The following is a 15418-nucleotide window of genomic DNA, read 5'->3' as shown; positions in this document are numbered from 1 at the left end:
GTGGTGGCTGAGGCCCCCCGCCCTCCCCCGCAGAGTGCCCGGCCGGGACGTTCGGCAGGAACTGCTCAGGCTCCTGCTCCTGCAAGGGCGCCCCCTGCGACCTGGTCACGGGGCGGTGCCTGTGCCCTCCTGGGAGGACCGGGGCTGACTGTGGGGCAGGTGAGTGGCAGCCTTGTCCCAGGCTCTCCTAACCGCCCTGGGCTGCATGACTCCTGGCTGTGTTTGGGGACCCCAGCACTGAGCTGTGTTTGGGGAGCCCTGGCCTCAGCCCTGGAGCCCTGCAGACCCCAGGCCAGTCCACAGCAACTGCGAGAGCTCACACCAACCAGCCTTGGGTCTGGACGTGGGCATCTGTGGCCGCCCTGCGGCCATGCCCACAGAGGGTGCACACGCTAGGAACTGTCAGCTGTGGAGACAGGTTGACCAGCGGCCCCCAGCCCTCCCCGGGCCTGTGGCTTGTCCTCTAGACACCTGTTCACTCTGGGTGCCCCCCTTTTGCCTGTTGAGCCATTCTAGGGCAGGTGCTCCCTTTCTGGGGGTGGACGCCCTGTAGCCTGCCACCCATGAGGAGGCTGGGGGTTCCCGTGACCTGTCCCTCTCCCTCCTCCGGGACAGCTCAGGTGGGAACAGAAGTTCCTGCTCCCCGATGGGCCCAGCAAGGCCCCAGGGGAGACTGACTGGCTGTGGTGGGGCTAGATTGTCCTGAGGGTCGCTGGGGGCTCGGCTGCCAGGAGATCTGTCCGGTGTGCGAGCACGGTGCCTCCTGTGAGCCTGAGACCGGAGCCTGCCTGTGCCGCCCCGGCTTCACGGGCAGCCGCTGCCAGGACAGTGAGTGCCCGCCGCCCCGACCTCGGCCCCGCCTGTGATCCCCGTGTCCCACCCCTGTGTCCCGTACCCGTGTCCCCCTGCCCCCGTGTCCATGTCCCCAGTGTGCTCACCCTGCCCTCCCTGCAGCTTGCCCAGCAGGGTGGTTTGGGCCCAGCTGCCAGATGCGATGCTCCTGCGTCAACGACGGGCTCTGCCACCCGGTGACTGGCCACTGCAGCTGCGCCCCAGGGTGGACCGGCCTCAGCTGCCAGAGAGGTAGGCGGCCTGGTGTGCAAGCGTCCCTGCCCTGCCCTGGGGAAGCCTCCGCCCAGGCCCCGGGGAGGGCCCTGGACCCCATCGTGGCTGTGGTCACCTGCACAGGGTGACCCGGCCCCTGTTGCAGCCTGTGACAGCGGCCACTGGGGCCCCGACTGCAGCCACACCTGCAACTGCAGCGCAGGCCACGGGAGCTGCGACGCCATCAGCGGCCTGTGTCTGTGTGAGGCCGGCTATGTGGGCCTGCGGTGCGAGCAGCGTGAGTCCCGGCCCCGCCCGCACACGTGCACATGCACACGCGCACGCGCACACGCGCGCACACGCACGCACATGGCCCCACATGCACATGCATACGCGCGTGTGCACGTGCCCAGGTGTCGGGGACCTAGTCCTGCCTTCCTGTTCCTGGACAAACAGGGAGTCTCCTTGCCTGAGCCCACCCCCATCCCTCCCCAGCCTGGGCCAGGCTCCACCCTCCCACCTGCCTGGGCCCAACAGAAGGCCCACCTGGCGCAGCAGGGAGAGGTGGGGCCGGTTGCGCCCCACAGGACACCTGGCACCTGGAGGAGGGGAGGAAGGTGTCTGCTAAGGAACGAGGGCCTTGCCCTGGCCGGGTTGGTGGGTCTGGGTGGGCCTGGGGCTCCCTCCTCCCCAGGGCTTGGGGCTCGGTTCCTGCCTGGGGGACGGGTGCAGAGGCCTTGGGTGTGGAGGGGCTCCTCCCGCCCCACAGTCCCGGGCCCTGGCCCGGTGGTGGTGGAGGCCTGGGGAGGATTAGGTCAGGCTCACCGTCCCCCCAGCTGATGGTCTGGTGTCTCAGGGTGTCCCCAGGGCTACTTCGGGCCGGGCTGTGGGCGGCAGTGCCAGTGTGAGCACGGGGCAGCCTGTGACCATGTCAGTGGGGCCTGCACCTGCCCGGCCGGCTGGAGGGGAACCTTCTGTGAGCGCGGTGAGCCAGGGCGCAGGCCGGGGTGGCCGGGCGTGTGGGTGGGGACCCGTGACCCCTGGCCATCTCCCATCACCGCCCCCTGCCTGCAGCCTGCCCTGCCGGCTTCTTCGGAGTGGACTGCCACCGCGCCTGTGACTGCAGCAGCGGGGTGCCCTGCGACGCCGTAAACGGCTCCTGCCTCTGCCCTCCTGGCCGCCGGGGTCCCCGCTGTGCCCAGAGTGCGTGAGGCCCCCATCAGCCCTGGGTGCTGCCCGTTAGGGTTAGGGTCAGTCCTTATCTGTGGCCACCCTGACTGGTGCCCAGGCCAGAGGGAGGGGCAGATGGACCACAGCAGCCCGGGACCATCTGCTGCAGCCCCTCCCGGGGTCCGTCCCTCCGGCCCCTGACCGCCCCTCTCTCCTGCAGCCTGCCCAGCCCACACGTACGGCCACAACTGCAGCCAGGCCTGCTCCTGCTTTAATGGGGCCTCCTGTGATCCTGTCCACGGGCAGTGTCACTGTGGCCCTGGCTGGATGGGGCCCACCTGCCTACAGGGTAAGCCCTGCCCAGGAGTCTGGGGTCAGGCAACGTGCTTGCCCCTCCCTGGGCCGTGCAAGGTCACACGGTGTCGGGCGCGAGGTGGACACACAGCTCACTGGGAATGGAGGGTGGGGGCCATGCCCCCGCCATGGGGCACCGGGGCAGGGGAGGAAGGCTTAGGACCACACCCTTCAGCCCTGAGCCCCCGGAGGCTGGGCAGCGGGGCCCGGGGAGCCCTGGAGCAGGTTGTCCTAGAGGCAGCCCTAGGTCCCTGCCCTTTGGGGCGGGCCTGCAGGTCCAGTGGGCTGGCCCTCCGAGGGTTCAGGCCCCCGGCCTGGCTGGCGGGGATGCTGCAGGTCACTTCTCTCTTTCCCCAGCCTGCCCCGCGGGCCTCTACGGCAAGGACTGCCAGCACTCCTGCCTCTGCCTGAACCGGGGCACCTGTGACCCCGTCTCAGGCCACTGCACCTGCCCCGAGGGCTGGGCTGGGCTGGCCTGTGAGGAGGGTGAGCGCCGGGCAGGCGGGCGGAGGAGGAAGGAGGGACCCTGGGGTCTGGAACCCAGGGCCAGCGCCCCGGCGTGCCTCGGTGCAGCCCCTGCCCCTGTGGCTGCCTGGAGTTGGGGGTCAGGGTCCTGGGGTGTGGCCTGCAGTGTCACCAGCCCGCTGGGCACCCCTCCCTCCCAAGGACACGGGATCCGAGGCTCTGGGTGCGGGAAGCAGGGGCGGGCGGGGGTGTCCTGGGCCCCAGGGGCTGGACCCTCACCGGTCCCCTCCCCTGCCCCAGCCTCTGCAGAGTGCCCCCCGGGGTTCTCCGGAGCCGGCTGCCAGCACGTCTGCGGGTGCCTCCACGGCGGCCTCTGTGACCGGCACACAGGCCACTGCCGCTGTCCGGCCGGCTGGACCGGGGATGAGTGCCAGAGCCGTGAGTGGGGCGGGTTAGGGCCCCTCCGGTGTGGCCTCGGCTCACGCCAGGGTGTGGAGGCCTCCCCGGGGTGGGCAACGGACAGGTAGGGGGCAGGGCTGTGGGCTGAGCTCCCGGGGCCTCCCCGCCTCTGTCCAGGGAGCCGCCCAGAGCAGCCCGCCCGCCTCTTTCCCCGCAGCCTGTCCCAAGGGTGCGTTCGGGTTCTCTGTGAGAGGAGAACTGTGCCTGCCGGCGGGGGGGCCGCCTGCCACCGCGTCACCAGGGCATGGCTCTGCCCGCCGGGATCGAGGGGCTTGCGGTGTGAGAATGGCGAGCCCCCAGCTCCGCTGGTGCTCTGGGTGGGGCTGGGCCCTTCACACGACGACCCCTCCGGGCCCATGCCTCCCTGCAGCCTGCACGCCCGGCTGGTTTGGAGAGGCCTGTGCCCAGCGCTGCCAGTGCCCACCCGGCGTTGCCTGCCACCACGTCACCGGAGAGTGTCACTGTCCCCCAGGCTTCACTGGGCCCGGCTGTGAGCAGGGTAGGTGACCAACCTGGGCGGGCCCTTGGGCAGTGGGTGGCTCAGGCCACATGTGCCCCTGTGCTGGGCCCCAAACCTCTACCCCCAGGAGGGGCTCCGGGAGGCGACTCCCGGGAGGATGCCCACTCCAGGCAGGGCCGGCACTGACCTCCTGCCTCCTCACCCCAGCCTGCCCGCCCGGTGCCTTTGGGGAGAACTGTGGGCAGAAGTGTCAGTGTCCCGGCGAGGACCAGGCCTGCCACCCTGCCTCAGGGGCCTGCGTGTGTGCCGCTGGCTACCACGGTGCCGGCTGCCAGCAACGTGAGTGTGCCCATGCTGCCCGCTGGGCCCTCGGGAAGGATGACGTGGGAGGTCAGGGGCTTTGTGAGCCCCCTGGCCCCTGGCAGCTGGCCCCTCCCCTGCAGGGTGCCCGCCCGGGCGGTTCGGGCCCAGCTGTGAGCAGCTGTGTGGGTGTCTCAACGGGGGCTCCTGTGACGCGGCCACAGGGGCCTGCCACTGCCCACCTGGGTTCCTCGGAACGGACTGCAGCCTCGGTGAGTGGCCAGGGTGAGGGCAGGGGCAGCTCCTCCCTGCGCCTCGGTGGTTAGGGTTAGCCAGCCTGCGGGGAGGACAGCCCCTGACCACCCCCTTCTTGGGCCCGCCCCCCGGGGCCTGGCCGCAGGCCGGGCTGAGCTGGGGGTTCCATGTGACCAAAGCATCCCTGCCGCCAGCTCTGCCTGGCCGTGTGCTGTGCCCCGGCTCAGGCCGTGTCCACCAGGGGCCGTGCAGAGGCCAGCTGGGCATGCTGCCGAGAGAATGGCCTTTCCCTGAGCCAGGTGGGGCCTTTCCAATCATCTGGAATCCTGGCTGGGCTAGCGGGGTGGGCGGGGGGCCGCCGTGAGTCACGCGAAACGCAGCGCAGGCCGGCCCCCAGCAGAGCCAGCAGGCAGGGGGCGTGGCAGCAGGCAGCCCCGCCGCATCTGGGCAGACAAGGGAGTCTCCCCACCCCGCCTTCCCTGGCCCATCCCGCCCTGTCCCAGGTTGACATGGCAGAGAGAGGGGGGATCCTGCCTGGAGTGGCCACCCTCCCATTTCCTCCTGGCAGCCTGTCCACACGGCCGCTTTGGCCCCCGCTGTGCCCACGTGTGCAGTTGTGGGCAGGGGGCGGCTTGTGACCCCGTGACCGGCACCTGTTCCTGCCCCCCCGGGAGGACCGGCGTCCACTGTGAGCACGGTGAGAGCCTGCTCCCCCTGCTGCCTTGGATACTTCATGGGTATCACTCTCTCAGCCTCGGGGGGGAGGGTGATGGGGTGAAGCCCTGGGGTCACTGGCGGAGAACTGGGTCCTCGCCATTAATCCCCCAAGTGCCCTGAGGATAAGTGAGGGTCTAGCTTGTGTTGACAGCAGCGTCCACTCGGGTCATTGGGTCATCCAATAGCATCCCACGCCTTGTCTTGACCTGTGACTCCAAGGCTCAGGCCATCAAGTGACCTGTCCAGTTCCCTGTGGCCAGTGGGGGATGAACCCGTTCTGACCCAGAGCCCCCCCCAGCAGGAGGGGTCAGGCGGCTGTTTCGTCTGAGGACGGAGCCAGCCTTCTGGCTGATGTCCTCTTGGGTTGGGGTCCCTCTGGCCTTTCTACCGGGCCCAGTGGCCAGGGACCCCACAGAGAGGGAGGCCTGGAGCCCAGCCCGTGGTGGGGAGCTGGGGCAGTCCCTGGGGACTGTGGTGGGGCTCATGCTTACGATGGCATGCACGGTCCTCAAGGCCCTGCTTGGCCTGGCCCCGCACCCTGGTAGGTCTGAGCCCCCTGCCGCCCTCTGGTCCTCGTCAAGGGGCCGGTCACACTCCCCGAGGCCCGCAGGGAAGAACGGTAGCCATGGGTCAATCAGCGTGTGAACAGGGGCCACCTGGAGTGCAGGGTTGCCCAGCCTCCTCTGTGCTGCCACCTCCAGGAAGACTTCCCTAACCCCTTCCCGCCAGCTGGGCAGGCACTCACAGCCCCTGGCGGGCCCTGGTCCCTTTCGTCCTGTGTTATCCTCAGCGCCGACCAGGCCCGGCATCTGCGGAGGATGGATGGACGGGCGGGATGTGGTTGGTGTTGTTTCCTGGTGCGTGTGTGCCCAGGGGGTAGGGACTGGTTCTGAGAGGCCCGGGGAGTGTTTGTTGAATGACTGTCAGATCTGGGGGTTGCGTCCCTGGGCCAGAGCTCTGAGCAGTGCCCGACTGTCCCCAGGTTGCCCCCAGAACCGGTTTGGTGTGAACTGTGAGCACATGTGCTCCTGCAGGAACGGGGGCCTGTGCCACGCCGCCAGCGGCAGCTGCTCCTGCGGCCTGGGCTGGACCGGGCTGCACTGTGAGCTGGGTGAGTGTCTGTCCGGGACAGCCTGGGGGCCACATCGCCGTGTGAGCTGCAGGGGTGGTACCTGCAGGGGAGCGAGGCCGTACCCGGTGTGGTGGTGGCAGGGTGGGGGCCCTAGGCTCCCGAGGGGGGCCATAGCTCGAGGGCGTTTGCGGGGGCCGCAGGTTGCTGTAGGGCCGGGCGAGGCTGCCAGGCTCCGCGGATCAGGCTAGTGCCCAGGGGCCAGCCGCGTGCCCCCTGCTCTCCCGTGGCAGGAGGCTGACCTGCCGGCCCCCTCCCCAGCCTGCCCCGCCGGGCGCTACGGTGCTGCCTGCCGCCTGGAATGCTCCTGCCGCAACCACGGCACCTGTGAGCCCTCGTCGGGCGCCTGCCACTGCGGCCCCGGCTTCTACGGCCAGGCCTGCGAGCACCGTGAGTTGTGGGGTCGGCCCCTGTCCCGGCATCCGCTCCTCCGCTTTCCGTGTCACTCCCCGCGGGGGCCCGATGAGATGAGGCCTGACCCCAGCTTCGGTGGGGCTCCCGGGCCAGAGGTCCCGGCTCAGGGCCGGGCCTGGGTGGGAGGACAGGGGAGCTGGGCCCCTGACCCGGTCCTTTGCTCACTCTGGGCAAACTGAGTCAGGAGCTCCAACCCGGGTCTCCCTCAGCCTGTCCCGCTGGCTTCCACGGGGCTGGCTGCCGGGGGACGTGCGAGTGTCAGCACGGCGCCCCCTGCGACCCCGTCAGTGGCAGGTGCCTCTGCCCTGCTGGCTTCCGCGGCCAGTTCTGCGAGAAGGGTGAGTGGTCCGTGCGCCCACGTTCTCCATCCGGTCCCTCACCCCCGGGTACGGGACAGGTGATGCTAAGCCCACTGCCCCCACCAGGGTGTGAGCCGGGCTCATTTGGAGAAGGCTGCAACCAGCAGTGTGACTGCGAGGATGGGGTGCCCTGCGACCCTGTCACCGGCCACTGCCTATGCCCCCCGGGGCTCATGGGGGCCACCTGTGACCTGGGTGAGTCTGGGGTCCCGCTTGGTGGGGGGCATGGGCGCGGGTCTCTGTCAGTGTTTTTGACCGTGTTGAAGGAGCCCCACCTGTGCCACGTGTGGCCTGGGCACCGTGCCCAACCCTTCCCTCTGCAGGGGCCCCAGCACGGAGCTCCTGCTTGGGTTGTCAAGGCCAGTCCCACCTTCTGGCCCCCACCTGAGTCCCCGGTTAGCCTCTCCCTTGGGCGTGGGCCCAGTTAGGTGGGAAGGAAACGTGCCAGCCTCCCAGACGTGCCCGGGAGGAGGCGCCGGCCCTGGGGGCTCCACACACGTCCTCGTGGCTCTTGGCCGTCTCGCCCTGGAGGGAGCATCCCTGACCGCCAGCTCCCCTTTGCCAGCCGGGGGCTGGGCGGGAAGGCGGGGCAGTGATCCTGGGCCGGTGCCTGGTGCTCTGCGCTTTCCCATGTGAGAGCTCCTGCAGGACGGGGAAGCTGAGGCCCGAGGTCCTTGCTCCCGCACATCCCCCACAGGGTCTCTGCCGCAGGCAGACGGGAGTGGCACTCAGGCCCGGCTCTCCCGTGTCTTGTGCCCTCAGGCTGCAGAAGCGGCTTCTTCGGGCCAGGCTGTGCCTTGCGCTGCTCCTGCGGGGGTGGGGCTGACTGCGACGCTGTCACTGGGCAGTGCCACTGCGTGGACGGCTACATGGGGCCCATGTGCCAGCAGGGTGAGTCAGGCTCGGGGGAGAGAGGGACGACTCTCTGCTGGCTGGGCCAAAGGTCACCAACCCAGCGCGGCGCCCGTGGTATCTGCAGGCCTCTGACGGCCAAGTGTGAACCTTCCAGCCCTTGGACCACGGGGCCGGACTCGGCCGTGGGCCAGCCAGCAGTGCCCTGCTGGCTCCAGGCCCAGACAGCGGCTGGGGTGGGCTCAAACTGCAGAGGGCGGAGACCCCACGGGCAGGGCTGGGTGATCCAGCGTGGGTGGGCGCAGACCCAGCCCACCGCCCCACCCCTTCCTCGCCCTGTGTGTGTGTGAACCAGGGCACGACGGTGCGCCCGTGCATGCGTGTGCAGTAGCACAGGCGTGTGCTCCCGTCTGTGCACGCTAGCACCTGCGTGCGTCCCAGTGTGTGTGTACTCCCATGCGCACGTGTGCTTCACGGCATGCCTGTGCTCCAGTGCATTCGTGTTCCTGTTTGCACCCACGGGCAGGGTCGGGGAAGGTGCCGTGATGACACCGTGGCCTCTCAGCCCCCTGAGCCTCTGGGGGAATGTGCTGCCTGCAGGCAGAGCTCGGGGTGCCCTGCCCCTCCGGCCAGCTGTGCTCCTCTGGTGTCCCGGTCCCCTCCCCCAGGCCCAGCCTGCTCCTGGGAAGAGGCAGCACCGAGAGGCCGTGTCTGCCAAGCGAGAGCAGAGGCTGGCTTGGGGCCTGTGCCGGCAGGCCCTGCGATGGGGCGAAGGGGGAGCCAGGCTGTGAGCGGGGATTCCAGTCTGGGCTCCTTGGTTTGGGGGCCCCAGCCGTGGTCTTCATACTGTGTGTGCATCTTCTGGAGCCTCGTCGAGGCAGCCCTGGCCCCAAACTGTTAAGCACCTTTAGGGGAAGGATCCCACCTCCTGCAGAGGGGTGGGGTGGGGCAGGTGGAGGCAGAACCTGGGGGGCTGGTGCTGGGATGAACGCTGTCCATGGCGGCACCTGGTGGTCAGGTATGGTACTGCGCCGCAGGCGTCCTGGGCGGCCTTGACCTTCAGCGAGGGTCAGGAGCTGGGGGTTCAGCTGCCTGAGGCCCCGTCTGCTTGAGCAGAGCCCTGCTGGGAAGGAGGACAGGCAGGGCCTCGCTGCCCTCTGTCCTGGAGTGGACCCTGCTTAGTTCCTCCCCATCCAGCCCGAAGTCCCACCTTCCGGCCCCTCTTCCAGCAGGCAGGGCTGGGAACTTGCCTTTGGGGAACGGGAGAGCCCCATCATTTGCATAGGAGTGAGGTGGGGAGAGGCCCTGCAGGGTGGGAGTGGGGGTCCCTGCAGGCCTCGCTGCCCCGTTTCTGTTGCCCAGCAAAGGATGGGGCAGTAGCGTGTCTGTCTGCCTTCAGGTGGGCCCTCCCAGTTCCCCGAGACCCCATCCACAGCCCAGGGCCCAGGTAAGGGGGCCGGGGGCATCCCCACTTTGCCAGGAGGGTGGCATTTGGTGGCATCGCGTGTTCGTTACCAGCAGACTGAGGCCAGAGGAGGGGTGAGAATCGGGCACTCGCGTGTGATCTGGGCCCCACTGGGTGGTGGGCATTCCAGAATCTGGGCCGCAGAGATGAGGCGTCGGGGGCAGCTGGGGAGGAGCGGCTGGGCTGCCCCCCTCTGTCGGGCTGGGGCTGGAAGGACAGGAGGGGAGTCCTGAGCCCAGAGCTCTGAAAACGTGGAGAGTCTGCCCCTGCCCCGGGGTGACCTGCTCGTCTCCTGCCCCTTCAGTGGCTTCACAGTCAGCCTCCCACCGCCCCGGTCTCAGCAGCAGCAGCGCAGAGAAGCAGTAGCTCAGGGGCAGCGCCCGCTGAGGCCTGTCTCCCAGGGGCCGCTGAGAGGACCCAGGGGCCTTGGTGACCACGGAGGAGGGACGCCGGGGGCCGGGACTCCTGCCCCGCCCTTGTCTCCGAGGCCTGGGGACAGTCGTGCAGCTGCAAGGATCGTCTGGCCACGAGGAGGGAGGCCCTGCCCAGCCGCGCTCTGCAGCACCGGGGCACCGGCGCGGGGCCACAGTGTGGAGGCAGCCCCCGGCCGGCGCCCTGGGGCGGGACTGCGGGCAGGTGTGGGTGCAGGTGCGGGCGTGGGGCCCCTGCCCTCGGAGCAGGTTCTTCTGGTGCTAGGCCCGGGGACTGCTGCAGCTCAGCCTGTTTACCTGGAAACAGCTGGGCCGTATTTATGGAAAGGTATTTATGGGCAGCCAGACATGCCCACTGCACCCCTGGGCGCTGGAGGGCTGCCCGCCTCCTGCCCAGCCCGGGAAGCCCTGACTCGGGACTGCGGGACCCTGAGGGGCCTCTGGGTGGGCGCTTCGGTACCATGTGAAACCCAGTAAGTTAAGAAAGGAGCAGCCACTTCCTCAAGGCCTTGTGTTCACTGCTTCGTGTGGGCGCCGCGGGGTGGCCTCCTGGGCCTGCCGCCATGAACGCGCCTGACCGCAGAGGCCCGCTTGGCCCCTGTGCCCCCTGGGGACCGGGGTGCCACACAAGCAAAGTTGGGTTTTATCCCAGTTCCCGGTGCTCTAGAGGGGCGTGGTGCCCCGAGACCGAGGAAGCGCTGAGTCCTAGAGCCTGCGTGGGGGCAGCATGGCCCCGAGGGGAGGAGGCCAGGGGTGCTGTTGGGGGCAGCCTGGGTGCCCCCCTACTCCTACCCTGGCCCTATCTTTAGGGTAGAGCCAATGGAGAGGGCTGGACCCAGATTGTCACGCCGGACACTTAGGTCTGGGCTGTAGCCCCCTCCCCCTCCCCTCCAGCACCAGCCCAGGTAGCTGATGCCTCTAAGGGCGAAGGATCTCATGGGGCAAAATAGGGTGGGTTCTAGAAAGCCCTGTCCCCTTAGACGACTAGTGAACAGCCAGTAGCAGAGGAAACCGAATTAACGGGCCACCGTGTTAAGACTCTGAGGGACATGAATATAGTCCATACCTGGAAGGGGTTGGGGATGGTGGTGGTACCGTGGTGCAGGAAGAAGCAGAGGCCAAGAGGGACCAGGGGCAGGACTGAGCGGGAGCGTGTGGGCGCTGCAGTCGGAGGGAGGGTGGCAGGAATCAGGCTGAATAGTGGGTTCTCCAGCTCAGGACACTCCCAGGAGGCAGCATGGAGGCTGAGACAGAGAAGATACAAAGGAGAGATTGGTAGAAATGGCCAAGGGAAGTGTTAACACCCGTGTGTCTGAAGTCCTAGAAAAAGAAGGTAAAACCCATTGACACAAAGTAGCAAGTTCTCAGGTGCAAAGCTGGATGGTCTCAGATGGAAAGCACTCAAAGTGCAAATAAAATAAAAAAGCCCTCGTCCAAAGGACTTAAAGAGTAGTAGTGGCAAGGAGAAATGCTACAATGCCCAGAAAAAATAAACAGGAGTCAAGAGTGACATCTGACTCCACAGCAGAAACACTGAAAGCGAGAAGACGATGATGTTGATTTCAAAACGTTGAAGGGGAGATGTCGAAATTTGAATTTCACGGCCTTGAACCATGTGTCCTGCTAAACTGTCACTGAGGAGCAAAGTGGATGTTTATTCTCAGGTGTCCAGGGCCTCGGTGGGCACCGCGCGAGAACCAGACGTGAAAATACACTCAGAGAAGTTTCCCAGCAAGAAGGGAAAGTGTGAGGTAGTCACTGCATTTCCCATATGACCTAGTGATTAAGAGAATCACAGCGGAAGCCAGGTGAGGTGGGAGCTGAGGCAGGTGGGGAAGAGAAAGACACGGATAAAAGGAAGCGAAACTCTAGTGCACTTGGAGCTGAATAAGAAACTGTGACCTCCGCAAAAATGCTGGCAGGATGTTTAACTTTCAGATGGGAGGGAATTTCACCTCTCCAGGGGAAGGCAGGAAGGAAGGAAGAGTCCAGCAGGATAAGGAAGCAGATTAAAGCCTGATTGAAGTTGTTACAGATGATCACAGATCAGATTCCTAGACTGCATTAAACATGCTTCAACCGCATTTTGTTTACGGAAGACATTCCTGGAAGGACAGAAGTATAAGCGTACAAAGTAAACAGAAAGAAAGCCGGGCCGTGAGTTTTGTTGTTTCAGGGTGAAAAGCATCGTACATGCCTGCATGTAAACATACGCACATCCATGCACCGGCAGTCGGGGCTCAGATTCGTGAAGCTGTGGGGGGTGTAACAGGCGGAAATGATTAAACTGGTGATTTTAATATAAAAGCCAATACAAAAGCAAGACACAGCAGTGATAATGTTTTAATCACCTTTACACACATGCTGTGTATAGCTATGCCTATATTCATTTATTTCTATTCACATATGTATACATCTATGTTTAAGTCTATGAACGTCACACTCAGCGAATGGAGAATAACGGAACATTTAACAAACCTAAAATTCCGTCTTTGAAGAGTAATAAAGAAGAATATTCTAATAAGATTGATGATTTTTTTAAACATGAAGCAAGAAAAAACAATACAGAAGACGGGAGGGTTAACTACAGACACAGAGAATAAGACACAAAAGAGAGTATTAGGAACAGCTATGTACTAGTAACTTTGAACACTTAGAAAAATGGATATGTTTTGGGAAAGTATAAAATGCCAGGATCAGTGTAAGTAGAAATAAAAATGTGAATAAACTAGTAACAAGTAAATGCAAACAGTAGTCACAGCTCCACCTCCCCCTCTGTCACCAGGAACACCTGGGACAGGTGTCAGTAAAGGGGGCTGGGCCAGACTTCCAAGACACGGGAACTTGTCTGATGTGAGATGTTCCAGAAACATTAAGTAGAGGAAACGCGACTCATTTCAGGAGGCCAGTCCCAACTGGGTTCTACAACCAGGTGAGGGCAGTACGAGAAAAGAAAATTACAGACTCACAACATGTATGCAGAAAGCCTGAGTAACATATGCCGGCGTCTCAAAAATATTTAGAAAAAACCCACTTGATCCAATGGGACTTGGACCTGATTAAAATGAGAGGACAGTTTAACATCAGAAAATGTGTCCATGTGTTTGGGTGACGTGAAAAATCACGATGGTCTTGCTAGAAGGAGAAACAGCATTCGATAAAGTTCAGCTCTCTTTCGGATGTAAGTGCTTGGGAAACTGGGTACAGAAAGGCGCTTTCTTGGCAATGGTCATGTGCTAAGAATGTACTAGTTGGGCAGGGAAAGTGATGGATTCCAGCAAGCGGCCCAGGCCTCCTCGCCCCCCGACCTGGGCTCCTGCCTCCCCTCCCCCGCGTTGCTGGTCTCCTCAGCCCTGATGTGACAGCCGTCCTATTTCTGGCCGTCCTTCCACATTAGAACTGGGGGCATGGGCTCGGCTTGCGTCATGCTGGGCCACCTGGACAGGACCTGGGTTGGGCCCTGTAAACTTCGTGGGAAGAATGAACAAATTCCCTTAAAGATGGAGAATCAGGTCGTCACTCACTCCTCCTGACCCCAGCAGAGCTTGGAGGACCCCAGGCCATACCATCAGGTGAGCAAAAGAAGTGAGAGGTGTTCAGACCTGCGGGGAAGGGACAGACCAGCCTGTCGCTTTAGGAAAGCTGAGAGGGCCAGAGACAGATTAGCACAATCATAAGAATTTGGCAAAGTGGGCCATAAAGTCGTATCGATGATAGGAGATGTATAAAACCTATAAAAATCTGTAGTTCTAAAATACTGCCAATGACCCACTAGAAAACAGAATACGGAATAAGATCCTGTTCAGCGTGGCAACAAACCCCGGAAATACCGGAATTATCTCGCGAGAAGATGGGTGAAGCCCTTCACAGTTTCAGATCTTAAGGGCCAGAAAGTGAGGATGCCGGCCCCGGCCAGCCCTCAAACGGACTTGGTTCCAGTGACGGGGTAGATGGGTGACAACTGGGGGGGCGCGGTTTGGGGCCCAATGTCAGGAGTGCTGACAACAGAGAGCCGGGAGGAGGTGAGTGGGGTTCACCGAAACCCAAGGGCTCGCAGGGGTGTGGGTGGAGAGGCGGGATCTGCACGTCCAAACACTGGTGCACAGCGTTGCTCCCAAGGGGCAGAAACGGCGGTCCAAGGGCTCTACGTGAGGCCTGGGGATTGGGGTCCGCCAGGCACCGTTGGGTCCCAGGGATGCAGTGTAGGCCGAGGGCTGGGCCGCAGTGCCTGTGCCGGCCACCAGGGGCGATAGAGGGCAGCCAGGGCCGGGTTGGGGGGGTCTCCCAGCAGGAGGGACCCGTCAGGGATGTTCCCTAGTGGTTGGGAGCAGCCAGATGTGCAGAGAGATCCTAAAACTCTTGTTGAGTGCAGTGAGAACGAGGTCATGGGAACATGCGCCCTTTATGTAAATTATGTCCCCCGCTCCATGGAGGGGAAACTGATTTACAAGGACATGGAGCACATGGGAGGGGGGCCTCCAGGCCCTGGGGTGATGAGCTCAGCTCGGCCCCTGATGCTCCCCCTACAGAGGGCTGGGGGGCCGTCTAGCTGTGTGACCGCCTACCCCTGGCCCCTGCGCTCCCGCGAGCCACCCCTTGTGCTCCCACCTCTCCAGGGAGGGCGGAGGGTGCCCACTGCCCCTCGGGGCTGGGCACTGAGGTGCCCAGGCAGCTCTGGGGAAGGGGCGCAAGCCCCCACTCCTCACTGTTCCACAGTCATATCCACCCTGGTGCCCCGAGGCGAGAGGCCCCTGTGGAAGGGCTGGGACACCACAGTGTCGTTCCCACTGGACCCCATCTGGACGTAGGCTCTGCTGGAATCGGCTGGGGTCCTAGGAAGCCTCAGTGGCCCCCCGCAAACCTGCTGACCCCACCAGTAGGCAGAGGGCCCTTGGGCCTCTATCTCCCCACTTTGTAACAGGAGGGGCCGGGCTAGGTCCATTCCTGGTGTCGCCCCCTCCCCAGGGGAGCAGGTGTGACATGGGACCCTCTGTTATCTGGAGGGGGAGTGCCACTAGGCACCAACACCAAGGACGTCTGTGGTCCTAAGAGGAGCAGCTCGGCAAGGAGGCAGGTCCGAGCACCCTCCAGCTGGGGGTGGGGAGGGTCCCGGCTGGCCCTGCCCTGGGAGGGGGTCATGATGATGGGATCATGACACCAGGGCCCGCGGGGCTGGACCCCAAGCTGAGCAGAGAGGCCCCTCGGAGGGGCCCCAGCAGGCACAGGTGCTGGGGGGAACCTGGGCTTTCCTCTCACTGCCCACAACCCACCCTTCCAGGCCCCTCCAGGCCTCACCGCAGCTGGGGCCCTGTGCTTCCCGATTCTGCTGGGAGGGTTTTTGTCCCGAGCTGGCCTGGTCCGGGCCTCCCCAGGTGGACCCAGCCACCAGCAGCCCCGTCTCCAGTGATGGCCCCTCCCCAGGGTCCCGGGATGTCCTTCCTCCAGGCTAAGCATTCTTAATCTCTGCCTCCGAGGTAGAGGGCCTGCATCCACTTTGCAGAAGAAAACTGAGCTGAGGTCGCTGACCCCGGGTGACTAGAGCAA

The 15418-nt window shown here is 64.5% G+C and overlaps 1 protein-coding gene across 1 annotated transcript in view; it reads left to right on the top strand.

Annotated features, from left to right (window-relative positions):
* Nucleotides 1-10266, top strand: part of MEGF6 (multiple EGF like domains 6) — a 97304-nt gene extending 87038 nt beyond the window's left edge. The window contains exons 18-37 of the mRNA XM_060027015.2: nucleotides 34-159; nucleotides 697-828; nucleotides 955-1083; nucleotides 1211-1342; nucleotides 1901-2029; nucleotides 2119-2247; nucleotides 2435-2563; nucleotides 2926-3054; nucleotides 3343-3471; nucleotides 3863-3991; nucleotides 4160-4291; nucleotides 4396-4524; nucleotides 5076-5204; nucleotides 6207-6335; nucleotides 6615-6743; nucleotides 6977-7105; nucleotides 7193-7321; nucleotides 7889-8017; nucleotides 9378-9425; nucleotides 9748-10266. Coding sequence (XP_059882998.1) covers nucleotides 34-159; nucleotides 697-828; nucleotides 955-1083; nucleotides 1211-1342; nucleotides 1901-2029; nucleotides 2119-2247; nucleotides 2435-2563; nucleotides 2926-3054; nucleotides 3343-3471; nucleotides 3863-3991; nucleotides 4160-4291; nucleotides 4396-4524; nucleotides 5076-5204; nucleotides 6207-6335; nucleotides 6615-6743; nucleotides 6977-7105; nucleotides 7193-7321; nucleotides 7889-8017; nucleotides 9378-9425; nucleotides 9748-9809 — 2438 coding nt within the window. The 3' untranslated portion in view covers nucleotides 9810-10266. The remainder of the gene's footprint in view (nucleotides 1-33; nucleotides 160-696; nucleotides 829-954; nucleotides 1084-1210; nucleotides 1343-1900; nucleotides 2030-2118; nucleotides 2248-2434; nucleotides 2564-2925; nucleotides 3055-3342; nucleotides 3472-3862; nucleotides 3992-4159; nucleotides 4292-4395; nucleotides 4525-5075; nucleotides 5205-6206; nucleotides 6336-6614; nucleotides 6744-6976; nucleotides 7106-7192; nucleotides 7322-7888; nucleotides 8018-9377; nucleotides 9426-9747) is intronic.
* Nucleotides 10267-15418: the final 5152 nt, after the last annotated feature.

Source organism: Delphinus delphis, chromosome 1 (genome assembly GCF_949987515.2).
Source record: "Delphinus delphis chromosome 1, mDelDel1.2, whole genome shotgun sequence".
Lineage (NCBI taxonomy): Eukaryota > Metazoa > Chordata > Mammalia > Artiodactyla > Delphinidae > Delphinus > Delphinus delphis.
This window is presented reverse-complemented; position numbering and strand designations above follow the sequence as displayed.